This window comes from Hyperolius riggenbachi, chromosome 5 (assembly GCF_040937935.1).
Source record: "Hyperolius riggenbachi isolate aHypRig1 chromosome 5, aHypRig1.pri, whole genome shotgun sequence".
In the NCBI taxonomy this organism is placed as follows: domain Eukaryota; kingdom Metazoa; phylum Chordata; class Amphibia; order Anura; family Hyperoliidae; genus Hyperolius; species Hyperolius riggenbachi.
The window spans coordinates 80,068,169-80,085,189 of record NC_090650.1 but is presented as its reverse complement, the minus strand read 5'-3'; the positions used below and the strand labels follow the sequence as shown (position 1 = coordinate 80,085,189).

General features: G+C 45.0%; 1 protein-coding gene across 3 annotated transcripts in view; it reads left to right on the top strand.

Annotated features, from left to right (window-relative positions):
- GALNT11 (polypeptide N-acetylgalactosaminyltransferase 11) overlaps nucleotides 1-4,668 on the top strand; it is a 77,663-nt gene extending 72,995 nt beyond the window's left edge. For all 3 annotated transcript variants that reach the window (XM_068235909.1, XM_068235910.1, XM_068235908.1), the window contains exon 12: nucleotides 4,084-4,668. In XM_068235909.1, the coding sequence (XP_068092010.1) occupies nucleotides 4,084-4,215 (132 nt within the window). In that variant the 3' untranslated portion in view covers nucleotides 4,216-4,668. The remainder of the gene's footprint in view (nucleotides 1-4,083) is intronic.
- Nucleotides 4,669-17,021: the final 12,353 nt, after the last annotated feature.

Here is a 17,021-nt window from a genome sequence, read left to right as displayed (position 1 = left end):
CCAAAAAGTTGAATGCTGGGAGTTCTTTTGAATGCTGGGAGTTCTTTTTATCTATAATATATTCCTCCTCTTCCATTTATTTCCCTGCCTAGCTGATCACTTGTGTTTACAAGCAAGGCTGAGGTGACTCAGTGATTGGATGTGTAAATAAAAAAAAAAAAAACTCTGGGAGGAGGGCAGCTAATGAATACACAATGAGCAAGAGAAGGGAGGGGGGGGGGGGGACAAGAGTCAGGAAGGTTATGATGACAGCATTAACTTGGCAAGATGGCCACTGCCTAGAATAGGATTTTCTGCTTTTCCTTTATAAAATTCACAGGAATCATTACGTGGATAGCACAATGCATCTGTTATGTAAGTAGTAGTAGTATTTATCTACCTATATATGTGTTTTTTATTTCTAGGTTAGAATGGGTGTCACTTGTTCTTTAAAGAAGTTGTAACATAAATATTTGCCAGCCTCTTAGTAGAATTCCTTTCATCAGTGGGGTTGGAGTATAACCACTCATTATAGCTCATTCACAAATCACTGTTTCTTTGTTGCCTTCTCAGCTATTGTATTAATTTCCTAAGTTCCTCTCTAGTTGTGGCATGTGGGCTGCCACCCTTTACAGCCTCTACTGGCACTGCTTGGCCTTCTTTGTTACATTGTTACATAGTTACATAGTTAAATAGTTATTTTGGTTGAAAAAAGACATACGTCCATCGAGTTCAACCAGTACAAAGTACAACTCCAGCCTGCTCCCTCACATATCCCTGTTGATCCAGAGGAAGGCAAAAAAAACAAACCTTACAAGGCATGGTCCAATTAGCCCTAAAAGGGAAAAATTCCTTCCCGACTCCAGATGGCAATCAGATAAAATCCCTGGATCAACATCATTAGGCATAACCTAGTAATTGTAGCCATGGATGTCTTTCAACGCAAGGAAAGCATCTAAGCCCCCTTTAAATGCAGGTATAGAGTTTGCCATAACGACTTCCTGTGGCAATGCATTCCACATCTTAATCACTCTTACTGTAAAGAACCCTTTCCTAAATAAATGGCTAAAACGGTTTCCTCCATGCGCAGATCATGTCCTCTAGTCCTTTGAGAAGGCCTAGGGACAAAAAGCTCATCCGCCTTCATGCCTTATTATGGAGTATAACACAACTTAGACCTACGTACATTTTATTACAATACATTTAAAGACACATCCAAGCACTATAAAAAAAATCCACTTACTTGGGGCTTTCTCCAGCCCCTGCCAGCTGTCCTGTGCCCTCGCCGCAACTCCGCTCACCTTTGGTGGCCCGGGGTCCCCTCTGGCGCAAGATCCCCCACTGCGCATGCGTGAGTGACTCTCAGAGCCACACTGACATCGACCGGACTTTACTGCGCAGGCGCAATACAGTCCGGATGACGTCAGCGCAACCAATGAGCCCGCATGCTTGAGTGCAGAAGCCGACCTGGCGAGGTCGGCATCTCCACTGGAGGGGACCGGGAGCCACCGGAGCTGTGGCAAGGGCATAGGACGCATGCAGGAGGCTGGAGGAAGCCCCTGGTAAGTGGATGTCTTATAGTGCTCGGACCTTCCCTGTAATTGTTCAGTCTAGGAGGAAACTTTGCTACCAACCTTAAGCCCGGTACACACTTTCAATCATGATTTGCCAATCCCTGACCAATCTCACAACCTACATGTAGTGTGAAGGTCAACAGGTATTGAATACTATGAGCAGATTGTGTAGGTGTGAACCCTTATACTACATGAAGGTGGTAAAATTGGTCTGTGATTGGCCAGTTATAATTGGAAGTGTGTATCAGGCTGTAGGCTGTGCAGATGAATGACACAATACACAGATCTGACCTGAACTCTAAAGGTGGGTACACACGTCAGATAAGTCTTTGGAAAATGAAAGATCGCAGACCTATTTTACCCCCTTCCATGTAGTATGAGAGCCATACTCTACACAGTCTATTCTATGGAGCTGATCTCCCCATCAGACAGAAATATTTGCAAGATGCTGCACACAAAGATGCTGTACACATTCAACAGATCAGTTCCTGCAAAAGATCCGTTCCTGCAAAATGCATTCAAAGCCTATGATATCTGCAGATCTCATACACACCTTGCTTAAGGGACCATCATCTGCAGATCAGACAATTATCTGCAGATCTGAAGATCCAACCTGGTGGATCTGATCTGCAGATAATTTTCCGTTAAACAAGGTGTGTATGAGATCTGCAGATATCATAGACTTTGCAAAAGATCAGTTCCTGCAAAATGCATTCAGATACTGATCTGTTGCATGTGTGCAGCATCTTTGTGTGCAGCATCTTTGTGTGCAGCATCTTGCAAAGATTTTTTTCTGATGGGGAGTTCAGCTCCATAGAATAGACTGTGTAGGTATAGCTCTCATACTACATGGAAGGGGGTAAAATTGGTCTGTAATCTTTCATTTTCCAAAGACTTCTATCTGACGTGTGTACCCACCTTTAGTATCCTATGGTAAACGCTGGATAAATGTGGTGGTGTCGCCCCACCCCCAACCATGCCCCAGACAAACATTTCTTGGTGAACGTTCCCCCCCCCCCCTCCCCTCAAATTATTTAGCTGTTGCCAAATCTCCCCTGTCCTTACCATGCAGCACTTGGAATCTGTATCCTGATCACTCAACACTTTGACACCCATTGTGTCTCAGTACTTTGCCAAATGTCATGGTGGGTTGGGGGGTTTACAAACACTTCCCTGTCTCCATTGCTTAGAGCTTGGCAACACCCTGTATCTTCGTGACCTAGCATTTGGAAAACCCCATTCCTCCCCTGCCCCCAACTCCTATTATTGCTTAATACTGTCCTTATCACTCAGCACTTGGCAGCCTCCTGTGTCTCCATTGCTCGGCACTTGGCAGCCTCCTGTGTCTCCATTGCTCAGCACTTGGCAGCCTCCTGTGTCTCCATTGCTCGGCACTTGGCAGCCTCCTGTGTCTCCATTGCTCGGCACTTGGCAGCCTCCTGTGTCTCCATTGCTCGGCACTTGGCAGCCTCCTGTGTCTCCATTGCTCGGCACTTGGCAGCCTCCTGTGTCTCCATTGCTCGGCACTTGGCAGCCTCCTGTGTCTCCATTGCTCGGCACTTGGCAGCCTCCTGTGTCTCCATTGCTCGGCACTTGGCAGCCTCCTGTGTCTCCATTGCTCAGCACTTGGCAGCCTCCTGTGTCTCCATTGCTCAGCACTTGGCAGCCTCCTGTGTCTCCATTGCTCGGCACTTGGCAGCCTCCTGTGTCTCCATTGCTTGGCACTTGGCAGCCTTCTGTGTCTCCATTGCTCAGCACTTGGCAGCCTCCTGTCTCTCCATTGCTCGGCACTTGGCAGCCTCCTGTGTCTCCATTGCTCGGCACTTGGCAGCCTCCTGTGTCTCCATTGCTCGGCACTTGGCAGCCTCCTGTTTCTCCATTGCTCGGCACTTGGCAGCCTCCTGTTTCTCCATTGCTCGGCACTTGGAAGCCTCCTGTGTCTCCATTGCTCGGCACTTGGCAGCCTCCTGTCTCTCCATTGCTCGGCACTTGGTAACCCCCTTATGTCCCCTTCAATCAAAAATGAATCGGCGCTTGCCAACTTCTACGTGAACAGGCGTATTTGACATACATTATTAGACTCCACGCCATTTTGAGACCTATGATGACACTTCAGTCAGTTCCTATGCATACGATTTTTTTTAACTGGGTTTATTTTATTGAAACTTTTTTTTTTTTTTTTTTTAACTATAAAAGTGCACGTTTACAAGAAACTCTCTAGATTTTTGACCACTAGAAGCACAGGAGCTGTGCCATTATTACCAGCTCCTTTTGTGTGTGACTGGAGCCCTTTGATGAAGAAGACCATTGGGCTGCCACACATACTGCAGATTAGTGTGCCAGAGGGACCCAGCCCTGTTTTCCTGGGTTGTAGTAATTGCATCCTAAGCTGCTAGCCAGAGAAGATCTCATTAGGTGTGCGGAGGTCATGGACCAGGCACGCTGCTGAAGTACAAGTTGTTTTATGAGCCTTTTATTGCTGCGCATGTCAAGACTCCAAAACTGACAGACTATTCTTTCTCCCTTACAGAAAAACAACCGGCTGTACCAAGTGTCTGTGGGCCAGTGCATGAAGGTTGTGGACTCGCTCAGTCACAAGGGATATGTTTCCATGGCAATCTGTGATGGGTCGCCATCCCAGCAGTGGCATCTGGATAGCTGAGCTTTAGAGGGGGCACTCTGGCATCTTGGCCGCTGGACTTTTCACAGACTCTGTATGGCACAAAAAGCCATCTGCTGCTATTTTAATATGGTACAATTTTCTGAAATGTATGGTTGGACTGGAAGTGCTGTGCGGACAGGTCATCTGTATACGCCTATTCGCACAGCAGGCCACGCCTCCCAGTAATGATGTACAACATACAAAGTATTAGAGGGTGTAATTAAGTTTTTAATGTTCATAAAACTGATTTGTTTCATGAAGATAATTTAACCATTTTAAATTTTATTTACCTTTTTAAAGCATATTCTTCATAAGGCTCATAATTACTGTTAAAAACTAACCCCGGTCGTGTGACTGGCATTCATTTTTAGCTATAAGGAGCACCCTGTTACGTCAAGAACACTAGATTGCTTTTACATGGCTTGTGGCATTTCTAATAAAACTGTGTACATATTTTGTTTGACTGTGGTTCTTCTAGATGCCAGATTGTATAGTCTCTTCCAAACTAAACAGTCTAAAATGAACATTACGCGTATCATGTTTTCTTAACCACTTGAGGACCCTGGGCTTTAACCCCCTTAAGGACCAGGCACTTTTTTTCCATTCAGACCACTGCAGCTTTCACGGTTTATTGCTCGCTCATACAACCTACCACCTAAATGAATTTTGGCTCCTTGTCACTAATAAAGCTTTCTTTTGGTGCTATTTGATTGCTGCTGCGATTTTTACTTTTTATTATATTCATCAAAAAAGACATGAATTTTGGCAAAAAAATGATTTTTTTTTTAACTTTCTGTGCTGACATTTTTCAAATAAAGTAAAATTTCTGTATACATGCAGCGCGAAAAATGTGGACAAACATGCTTTTGATAAAAAAAAACCCATTCAGCCTATATTTATTGGTTTGGGTAAAAGATATAGCATTTACAAACTATGGTGCAAAAAGTGAATTTTCCCATTTTCAAGCATCTATAACTTTTCTGACCCCCTGTCATGTTTCATGAGGGACTAGAATTCCAGGATAGTATAAATACCCCCCAAATGACCCCATTTTGGAAAGAAGACATCCCAAAGTATTCACTGAGAGGCATAGTGAGTTCATAGAAGATATTATTTTTTGTCACAAGTAAGCGGAAAATGACACGTTGTGACAAAAAAAAAGTTTCCATTTCTTTTAACTTGCGACAAAAAAAAAATGAAATCTGCCACGGACTCACCATGCCCCTCTCTGAATACCTTGAAGTGTCTACTTTCCAAAATGGGGTCATTTGTGGGGTGTGTTTACTGTCCTGGCATTTTGGGGGGTGCCTAATTGTAAGCACCCCTGTAAAGCCTAAAGGTGCTCATTGGACTTTGGACCCCTTAGCGCAGTTAGGCTGCATGAAGTGCCACACATGTGGTATTGCCGTACTCAGGAGAAGTAGTACAATGTGTTTTGAGGTGTATTTTTACACATACCCATGCTGGGTGGGAGAAATATCTCTGTAAATGACAATTTTTGATTTATTTTTTTACACACAATTGTCCATTTACAGAGAGATTTCTCCCACCCAGCATGGGTATGTGTAAAAATACACCCCAAAACACATTGTACTACTTCTCCCGAGTACGGCGATACCACATGTGTGGCACTTTTTTGCACCCTAACTGCGCTAAGGGGCCCAAAGTCCTATTCACAGGTCATTTTGAGGCATTTGTTTTGTAGACTACTCCTCACGGTTTAGGGCCCCTAAAATGCCAGGGCAGTATAGGAACCCCACAAGTGACCCCATTTTAGAAAGAAGACACCCCAAGGTATTCCGTTAGGAGTATGGTGAGTTCATAGAAGATTTTATTTTTTGTCACAAGTTAGTGAAAGATGACACTTTGTGAAAAAGAACAATAAAAATCAATTTCCGCTAACTTTTGACAAAAAATAAAATGTTCTATGAACTCGTCATACACCTAACAGAATACCTTGGGGTGTCTTTTTTTCTAAAATGGGGTCACTTGTGGGGTTCCTATACCGCCCTGGCATTTTACGGGCCCAAAACCGTGAGTAGTCTGGAAACCAAATGTCTCAAAATGACTGTTCAGGGGTATAAGCATCTGAAAATTTTGATGACAGGTGGTCTATGAGGGGGCGAATTTTGTGGAACCGGTCATAAGCAGGGTGGCCTTTTAGATGACAGGTTGTATTGGGCCTGATCTGATGGATAGGAGTGCTAGGGGGTGACGGGAGGTGATTGATGGGTGTCTCGGGGTGGTTAGAGGGGAAAATAGATGCAATTAATGCACTGGGGAGGTGATCGGAAGGGGATCTGAGGGTTTGGCCGAGTGATCAGGAGCCCACACGGGGCAAATTAGGCCCTGATCTGATGGGTAGGTGTGCTAGGGGGTGACAGGAGGTTTGATGGGTGTCTCAAGCTGTGATTAGAGGGGGGAATAGATGCAAGCAATGCACTGGCGAGGTGAGCAGGGCTGGGGTCTGAGGGTATAGGCAGGTGATGGAGTGCACTAGGGGCAGATAGGGGTCTAATCTGATGGGTAGCAGTGACAGGGGGTGATTGATGGGTAATTAGTGGGTGTTTGGAGGAGAGAACAGATGTAAACACTGCGCTTGGGTGGTGATCTGATGTCGGATCTGCGGGCGATCTATTGATGTGGGTGGGTGATCAGATTGCCCGCAAGGGGCAGGTTAGGGGCTGATGGGTGGCAGTGACAGGGGGTGATTGATGGGTGACAGGGGGTGATGGGTGATTGACAGGTGATCAGTGGGTTAGGACAGATGTAAATAATGCCCTGGCGAATTGATTAGGGGGGGTCTGAGGGCAATCTGAGCGTGTAGGCGGGTGATTGGGTGCCCGCAAGAGGCAGATTAGGGTCTGATCTGATGGGTAACAGTGACAGGTGGTGATAGGGGGTGATTGATGGGTAATTAGTGGGTGTTTAGAGGAGAGAATAGATGTAAACACTGCGCTTGGGTGGTGATCTGATGTCGGATCTGCGGGCGATCTATTGATGTGTGTGGGTGATCAGATTGCCCGCAAGGGGCAGGTTAGGGGCTGGCTGATGGGTGATTGACAGGTGATCAGGGGGGATAGATGCATACAGTACATGGGGGGGGGGGGGTCTGGGGAGAATCTGAGGGGTGGGGGGTGATCAGGAGGGAGCAGGAGGCAGGGGGGGGGGATAAAAAAAAAATAGCGTTGACAGATAGTGACAGGGAGTGATTGATGGGTGATTAGGGGGGTGATTGGGTGTAAACATGGGGGAGGGGTCTGAGGGTGATTAGGGGGCGGGGGGGGGGGGAAATCAGTGTGCTTGGTGCAGACTAGGGTGGCTGCAGCCTGCCCTGGTGGTCCCTCGGACATTGGGACCACCAGGGCAGGAGGCAGCCTGTATAATACACTTTGTAAACATTACAAAGTGTATTATACACTTTGTATGCGGCAATCGTCTGGTTAACATCCCGCCGGCGGGATGTTGCGGCGGGTGAGCGGAGCCAGGCGGTGGCGGAGGATGACGCAGATCACAGGATCACAGATGACGCGATCGCTCCGCCCATGCCCTTACAAGGACCGCTGCCTCTGTGGGTGAGCTGGTCCTTGCGGGCTCCACTTCCCGGCCACCGCTGTGCGTTAGGCGGTCGGGAAGTGGTTAGTTATGCCTTCCCCGTTTTTTTTTTTTTAACTCAGAAATCCTGTGTGCCGACTTTCGGCACTTAGCACCGCCCCTTGCAGATGGATGCTGTTGCACTCTGAATCTGATAGTGTTATGGCACTAGTCTAAGGGGGCGGTGCTATGTGGTGGCATCTGCAAGGGGGCGGACGTAAGCGCCGGTGTGCACACGTGGTCTCGGAAGGCATTATAACTTAAGAGAACATGATACATGGCATGTTGATTTTTAGACTGAATAGTATCTTGAAGGGTAACTAAAACAAAAACACACCATTACTTCTATTAAGTCTTATAATATATAATTTCCACTCACTCAATGAACGTGAAAATTTTAAAATAACATTTCTAGGTATAAATAAAAAAGTGAAACAAAACATTTGCAACACTAATGCAATGCCAATAATATCTGCTGCAGTAGATGGCCAGTTCCCAGCTCTTCAACATCTTCATGCTTCTTCGCACTCCTCTCCCTTCCAGTCTGAGCTAATCTCCCTGCACCTCCCATAGATACTGCAGGGATGGAGGTCAGGCCCTGATCCCCAGAGAAGCCACTCCTCCCTGAAGTTGCTGCAGTGGAGATGCAGTCAGATTCTCCTGTGATATAAACTTCAACACTGGGGTTACCTAGTGACTTGCAGAAAGCCAAACTGTCGCCCAAGGAGGGGGAGGAACATAGGAGGTGTTGGGCTGCTAGAGGCCAGGAGCTTGGCACAGACCTAGATGGCAATTGCTGTATGCTCCTACCTGACGAAGCAGGGTCATAGCTGCAAAATGCGTTGCAATGGACCTTGGAATGTATTACATTTTTCTGTTAACATGAATACGTTTTTGTGTCTATTTGGAGGAGGTAAGTCCACCACTGCCTTAAAATTTTTTAAAGTTTAAACTATTTTTATTCTACTAGCACTTCTGTTCCCTTGTTGAACTTCTCTGTTTGAGTCCACCCCAGGTGGAGGGGTGATACCCCTTTCTTCTTATCTACAGAGAGCGACTTCTTAACCCTAAGTGGGAACATGTTTAATCTTCCCACCTGTATTTACGGTGGTTGCCTGAATGGTAACCCTTGTTTGTGAGTATAAAGATACTGTCATCTCATCCTTCACCAGTACATACTACACTATATTGGGCTCTCTGTTTCTGTATAAAATTACGGTACTTTAAAAATGGACCTGTTACGGACTGTTTCTCACTGCATCCAATCTTCTGCATTTTGCACTCCTTTGCAAAACGCAAGAAAATCGGATGCATGTCCAAAATCACATTGCACCGATGTGACCTTATCTGTGTGATTTATAACGCAAATGTTGGTCCTGCTTCGTTTTTGTGTAGGAAGTTGAAGAGCACAGGAAAAATCACACGGACAATCTGTGTTCTGTAATTTTCTTGAAAAACAGCAATACATTTGCCAATGGAGGAAGGATTTTTTTTGTAATTGTACCATGCAACCTGTTGTTGGTAGAGGAAATTCAAAATCCTAGTGGGTTTGATGCCGAGTGTGATTTACATTGTGAAACCGCTCCTGCTGTTGTAGATAAGTGATCAATATTCAAGCTGCAGAAAATGTGCATTACTTTGGGAATTAGGATTTCATTGACAATCCCTAGTTACAAGCATAATACGATAACATTTGTAAATTGCTTTTCTCCCATAGCACTCAAAGCGCATAGAGAGATGTCTCAGATCAATACAGGGTTGCAGGCTGGACTGTGTTACAGATTAGTCAGTTGTTCATAATTGCCACCTGTTTAGTCTGGCATTTATGAACCACTTTTCCATGGACTGTTGCAGTTTGGCCTCAAATGCTTCCAGGGATGGAGATGTCCTGATTGGTTGTGGCAGTAAATTCTTAAGTGTAGGGGCAACATGACAGAAGGCTCTGTCTCCAAAGGTTTTTAGGTAGACCATGGGGGTGATGTGACATGACTTTGCACAATCTGAGCCCTGGAGGACTTGTTAAGATTTGAATGTCCATGACCCACCATAAACTGAATTCTTCATAATCTTTTTTTTTTTTTTTTTTTTTTTTTTTTTTTTTTTTTTTATTGGTAGCCAGTGGACTGAGCAAAAGTGTTGGTGTTATGTGGAAAGGGCAGGGTTGGCTAGTTAACAGCCTTGTAGTAGAGTTATGTACTAATTGTAGGTGGTACAGGTCTTAGTTTGGAAGGCCCGTTAAGAGAATATTGCAGTAGATTTTAAATATTTCTGGTCTTACCATACACAACATTTGCAAGAGGCTAAACTAAAATTTTTAGAAGGCTACTGAGCACAACAGCAATTCCCAGGTCAAATAACCCTACTTTAGATTTTCCAACTTAGCCCCAGACACTGCTTGGTCTGGTCAAACTGGGATTGACAATGTTTCATTTGCTGATTAATATTACGTAGCACATTAGAGCAAACCCATCACTAAAGCACTATTATTCATTAGAGATGGTCAGTTAGATGCTAATGATTCTGGTTTGTATGCATAATTTAGGCCTCTTTTCCATGGACTGTTGAGCTGTGTGCTCAGCAAGCAGTTACCAGGCAGCAGCAAGCAGTTGTGAGTTTGAGTGGCATTTCACTGCCTATTAACAGTCCGTGGAAAAGAGGCCTTAATCATTTTGGAACTGGGTTACTCAAATTGAGCCCCATTCAATGCTGCGTCTAATTTGCATTGCATGTATCTGCCATGCAAGGTATTCTTTCTGTGCATACAAATGTAGTTTTAACTTGCATCTGTCAGGTTATTTATTGTAATTTTTTAAAAGCAGCAACACATTACGCAGCGCTGATAAAAGACACAAGGAGCAAGTATAAGATCAGGCAGTGGTAAAGTAAACCTGAGAAGGTGTAATATACTTGATACTTAACTGGAGCTTCCTCCAGCCCCATGAGCACAGATGCCTCCCTCGCCGTCCTCCCCCGGGTGCCTCCCTTCAGCTGCAATCTGGCTCGGTTATGCCAGTTAGCTCTTCTGCACATTTGCGGCCCCTCCACATGTGCGCAGAAGACAGATTACTGGGGCTGACTGCGGCCAAAAGGAGGCACTAGGGAGGATGGCGAGGGATGCTGATCTTCTGCCTCTAAATACTGTCAAGTTATTGACCCTGAACTAGCATGCAGCAGCAGATGAGTATTAGCTGCATGCTTGTTTCTGGTGTGATTCAGACACTACTACAGCCAAATATATCAACAAGGCTGCCAGGCAAATGGTATTGTTCAAAAGGAAATATTGCAGCCTTCATATAACTCACCTTGGGTTCACTTTAAGCTTCCTCTTATGTTAGGGTCAGAACTGACCCCTTAGGTTTGAAATGGATATAAGTACCACAAATTTGTTTATTGCATCAAGGTTTTTTTTTTACTTCGTCAGGAACCTGACAAACAAAATACAGTAAAACCCCCAATATCCATACTCAGTTAACCAGAAGTCTCAAACAACCAGAAAAAAATCCTGGCCTTGCAGGATACATAAGTCTACTTTACATAAATCTACTTTAAAAATGTGTTATATAGTGACAAACCTGTTAAGTCTGTCCTTTGTCTCAATTTGTTTTTAATTGCTGTATGTAAACACTGAGTTTATGGTAAGTATACGATATGGGGTATAGTTTTTTTTTTTGTAGCTAGAACTATTTTTAACTAACTCACAAGCAACCAGAAACTACAATTATTCAGCATCAGCCCATCCTGTGTTGGTGCTGGATAATGGTGGTTTTACTGTAATAAAAAAACATTTTTACTAAATTATAAAAATGCAGTGGTAAACATGATGAACTTAAGGTTAGGTTCAGTTTCAACCCAGTTATAATTTGGGATTAAAGAATAATTTGTACAAAAACGATAAACACTCAAGTCAGTGACACTTTCGTACAACATCCCACTGCCAGCCAAATTATCTCAGAACCCTGTGAGCTATCATTAGGAAAGAGCTTCTCTCTTTGCCTGCTTGTCTCCTTCCATGAACAAAGTAAGTAAAGAAACAGACATAATACCTATCTCCAATATGCAAAGATAAGATTTAACCACTTGCCGACCGCCTACTTCATATTGGCGGCGGCAAAGTGGCAGCCCCAGGACCACGTAACGCAGATTGGCGTCAGGTCCTGGGGCACTCTCTGGCCGGGGATCGCGCGCTGGGATGCGCGCGCATCCACCGGCAATAGGCTCCGCCCACCCGCGACGTCAACCCGCCGGCCAATCGGAAGCGCCGGCGGGTTGTTAACCCCGCGATCGCCGCTACAAAGTGTATAATACACTTTGTAATGTATACAAAGTGTATTATACAGGCTGCCTCCTGCCCTGGTGGTCCCAGTGTCCGAGGGACCACCAGGGCAGGCTGCAGCCACCCTAGTCTGCACCCAAACACACTGATCTGCCCCCCCCTGCCCCCTGATCGCCCACAGTACCCCTCAGACCCCCCCCCTGCCCACCCCCCAGACCACCATTTGCACACAATCACCCCCCTAATCACCAATCAATCACTCCCTGTCACTATCTGTCAACGCTATTTTTTTTTTTTAGTCCCTAAACTGCCCCCTGCTACCTCCTGATCACCCCCCCACCCCTCAGATTCTCCCCAGACCCCCCCAGACCCTCCCCCCCCCTGTGTACTGTATGCATCTATCCCCCCTGATCAACTGTCAATCACCTGTCAATCACCCGTCAATCACCCCCTGTCACTGCCACCCATCAATCAGCCCCTAACCTGCCCCTTGCGGGCAATCTGATCACCCACCCACCCACACCAATAGATCGCCCGCAGATCCGACATCAGATCACCTCCCAAATCCATCGTTTACATCTATTCTCTCCTCTAAACACCCACTAATTACCCATCAATCACCCCCTATCACCACCTGTCACTGTTACCCATCAGATTAGACCCTTGCGGGCACCCAATCGCCCGCCCACACACTCAGATTGCCCTCAACCCCCCCCTCCTTATCGATTCGCCAGTGCATGATTTACATCCGTTCTTCCCTGTAATAACCCACTGATCACCTGTCAATCACCCCCTGTCACTGCCACCCATCAATCACCCCCTGTCACTGCCACCCATCAATCAGCCCCTAACCTGCCCCTTGCGGGCAATCTGATCACCCACCCACACCAATAGATCGCCCGCAGATCCGACATCAGATCACCTCCCAAATCCATCGTTTACATCTATTCTCTCCTCTAAACACCCACTAATTACCCATCAATCACCCCCTATCACCACCTGTCACCGTTACCCATCAGATTAGACCCTTGCGGGCACCCAATCGCCCGCCCACACGCTCAGATTGCCCTCAAACCCCCCCCTTATCGATTCGCCAGTGCAATATTTACATCTGTTATTCCCTGTAATAACCCACTGATCACCTGTCAATCACCCATCAATCACCCCCTGTCACTGCCACCCATCAATCAGCCCCTAACCTGCCCCTTGCGGGCAATCTGATCACCCACCCACACCAATAGATCGCCCGCAGATCCGACATCAGATCACCTCCCAAGTGCAGTGTTTACATCTCTTCTCTCCTCTAAACACCCACTAATTACCCATCAATCACCCCCAATCACCACCTGTCACTGTTACCCATCAGATTAGACCCTAATCTGCCCCTTGCGGGCACCCAATCACCCGCCCACACCTCAGAACGCCCTCAGACCCCAGCCCTGATCACCTCGCTAGTGCATTGCTTGCATCTATTTCCCCCCTCTAATCACACCTTGAGACACCCATAAATCACCTCCTGTCACCCCCTAGCACACCTACCCATCAGATCAGGCCCTAATTTGCCCCGTGTGGGCTCCTGATCACTCGGCCAAACCCTCAGATCCCCCTCAGACCCCCTTCCGATCACCTCCCCAGTGCATTGATTGCATCTATTTTCCCCTCTAACCACCCCCTGAGACACCCATCAATCACCTCCTGTCACCCCCCTAGCACTCCTATCCATCAGATCAGGCCCAATACATCCTGTCATCTAAGAGGCCACCCTGCTTATGACCGTTTCCACAAAATTTGCCCTCTCATAGACCACCTGTCATCAAAATTTGCAGATGCTTATACCCCTGAACAGTCATTTTGAGAAATTTGGTTTCCAGACTACTCACAGTTTTGGGCCCGTAAAATGCCAGGGCAGTATAGGAACCCCACAAGTGACCCCATTTTAGAAAGAAGACACCCCAAGGTATTCTGTTAGGTGTATGATGAGTTCATAGAAGATTTTATTTTTTGTCAAAAGTTAGCGGAAATTGGATTTTTATTGTTTTTTTCACAAAGTGTCATTTTTCACTAACTTGTGACAAAAAATAAAATCTTCTATGAACTCACCATACCCCTAACGGAATACCTTGGGGTGTTGTCTTTCTAAAATGGGGTCACTTGTGGGGTTCCTATACTGCCCTGGCATTTTAGGGGCCCTAAACCGTGGGGAGTAGTCTAGAAAACAAATGCCTCAAAATGACCTGTGAATAGGACGTTGGGCCCCTTAGCGCACCTAGGCTGCAAAAAAGTGTCACACATGTAGTATCGCCATACTCAGGAGAAGTAGTATAATGTGTTTTGTGGTGTATTTTTACACATACCCATGCTGGGTGGGAGAAATCTCTCTGTAAATGGACAATTGTGTGTAAAAAAAATCAAAAATGTGTCATTTACAGAGATATTTCTCCCACCCAGCATGGTTATATGTAAAAATACACCACAAAACACATTATACTACTTCTTCTGAGTACGGCGATACCACATGTGTGACACTTTTTTGCAGCCTAACTGTGCTAAGGGGCCCAAAGTCCAATGAGTACCTTTAGGATTTCACAGGTCATTTTGAGACATTTGGGTTCAAGACGACTACTCACGGTTTAGGGCCCCTAAAATGCCAGGGCAGTATTGGAACCCCACAAATGACCCCATTCTAGAAAGAAGACACCCCAAGGTATTCCGTTAGGAGTATGGTGAGTTCATAGAAGATTTTATTTTTTGTCACAAGTTAGCGGAAATTGATATGTATTGTTTTTTTTTTTCACAAAGTGTCATTTTCCGCTAACTTGTGACAAAAAAAAAATCTTCTATGAACTCACCATACCCCTAACGGAATACCTTGGGGTGTCTTCATTCTAAAATGGGGTCACTTGTGGGGTTCCTATACTGCCCTGGCATTTTAGGGGCCCTAAACCGTGAGGAGTAGTCTAGAATCCAAATGCCTCAAAATGACCTGTGAATAGGACGTTAGGCCCCTTAGCGCACCTAGGTTGCAAAAAAGTGTCACACGTGGTATCGCCGTACTCAGAAGAAGTAGTATAATGTGTTTTGAGGTGTATTTTTATACATACCCATGCTGGGTGGGAGAAATCTCTCTGTAAATGGACAATTGTGTGTAAAAAAAATCAAATAATTGTCATTTACAGAGATATTTCTCCCACCTAGCATCTGTATGTGTAAAAATACACCCCAAAACACATGATACTACTTCTCCTGAGTACGGCGGTACCACATGTGTGGCACTTTCTTGCACCCTAAGTGCGCTAAGGGGCCCAAAGTCCAATGAGTACCTTTAGGATTTCACAGGTCATTTTGCGACATTTGGTTTCAAGACTACTCCTCACGGTTTAGGGCCCCTAAAATGCCAGGGCAGTATAGGAACCCCACAAATGACCCCATTTTAGAAAGAAGACACCCCAAGGTATTCCGTTAGGAGTATGGTGAGTTCATAGAAGATTTTATTTTTGTCACAAGTTAGCAGAAAATGACACTTTGTGAAAAAAAAACAATTAAAATCAATTTCCGCTAACTTGTGACAAAAAAAAAAAAATCTTCTATGAACTCACCATCCTCCTAATGGAATACCTTGGGGTGTCTTCTTTCTAAAATGGGGTAATTTGTGGGATTCCTATACTGTCCTGGCATTTTAGGGGCCCTAAACCGTGAGGAGCAGTCTTGAAACGAAATTTCTCAAAATGACCTGTGAAATCCTAAAGGTACTCATTGGACTTTGGGCCCCTTAGCGCAGTTAGGGTGCAAAAAAGTGCCACACATGTGGTATCGCTGTACTCAGGAGAAGTAGTATAATGTGTTTTGGGGTGTATTTTTCCACATACCCATGCTGAGTGGGAGAAATATCTCTATAAATTGACAATTGTGTGTTAAAAAAAGAAAACAATTGTCATTTACGGAGATATTTCTCCCACCCAGCATGGGTATGTGTAAAAATACACCCCAAAACACATTATACTACTTCTCCTGAGTACGGCAATACCACATGTGTGGCACTTTTTTGCAGCCTAACTGCGCTAAGGGGCCCAAAGTCCAATGAGCATCTTTAGGCTTTACAGGGGTGCTTACAATTAGGCACCCCCCAAAATGCCAGGACAGTGAACACACCCCACAAATGACCCCATTTTGGAAAGTAGACACTTCAAGGTATTCAGAGAGTAGCATAGTGAGTCCGTGGCAGATTTCATTTTTTTTTTTGTCGCAAGTTAGAAGAAATGGAAACTTTTTTTTTTTTTTTTTTGTTACAAAGTGTCATTTTCCGCTAACTTGTGACAAAAAATAAAATCTTCTATGAACTCACCATGCCTCTCACTGAATACTTTGGGATGTCTTCTTTCCAAAATGGGGTCATTTGGGGGGGATTTGTACTATCCTGGAATTTTAGCCCCTCATGAAACCTGCCAGGTGCGCAGAAAAGTCAGAGATGCTTGAAAATGGGAAAATTCACTTTTGGCACCATAGTTTGTAAACGCTATAACTTTTACCCAATCCAATAAATATACACTGAATGGGTTTTTTTTTATCAAAGACATGTAGCAGAATAACTTTCACGCTCAAATGTATAGGAAATTTTACTTTATTTGAAAAATGTCAGCACAGAAAGTTAAAAAAGTCATTTTTTTGACAAAATTCATGTCTTTTTTGATGAATATAATAAAAACTAAAACTCGCAGCAGCAATCAAATAGCACCGAAAGAAAGCTGTATTAGTGACAAGAAAAGGAGGTAGAATTCATTTAGGTGGTAGGTTGTATGACTGAGCAATAAACCGTGAAAGCTGCAGTGGTCCGAATGGAAAAAAAGGCTCTGGTCCTTAAGGGGTTTTATGACTGCAGTCCTTAAGTGGTTAAAGGAAGCCATCTGGGAAGAGAATGAGGCAGAGGACACAGAGCTGCATC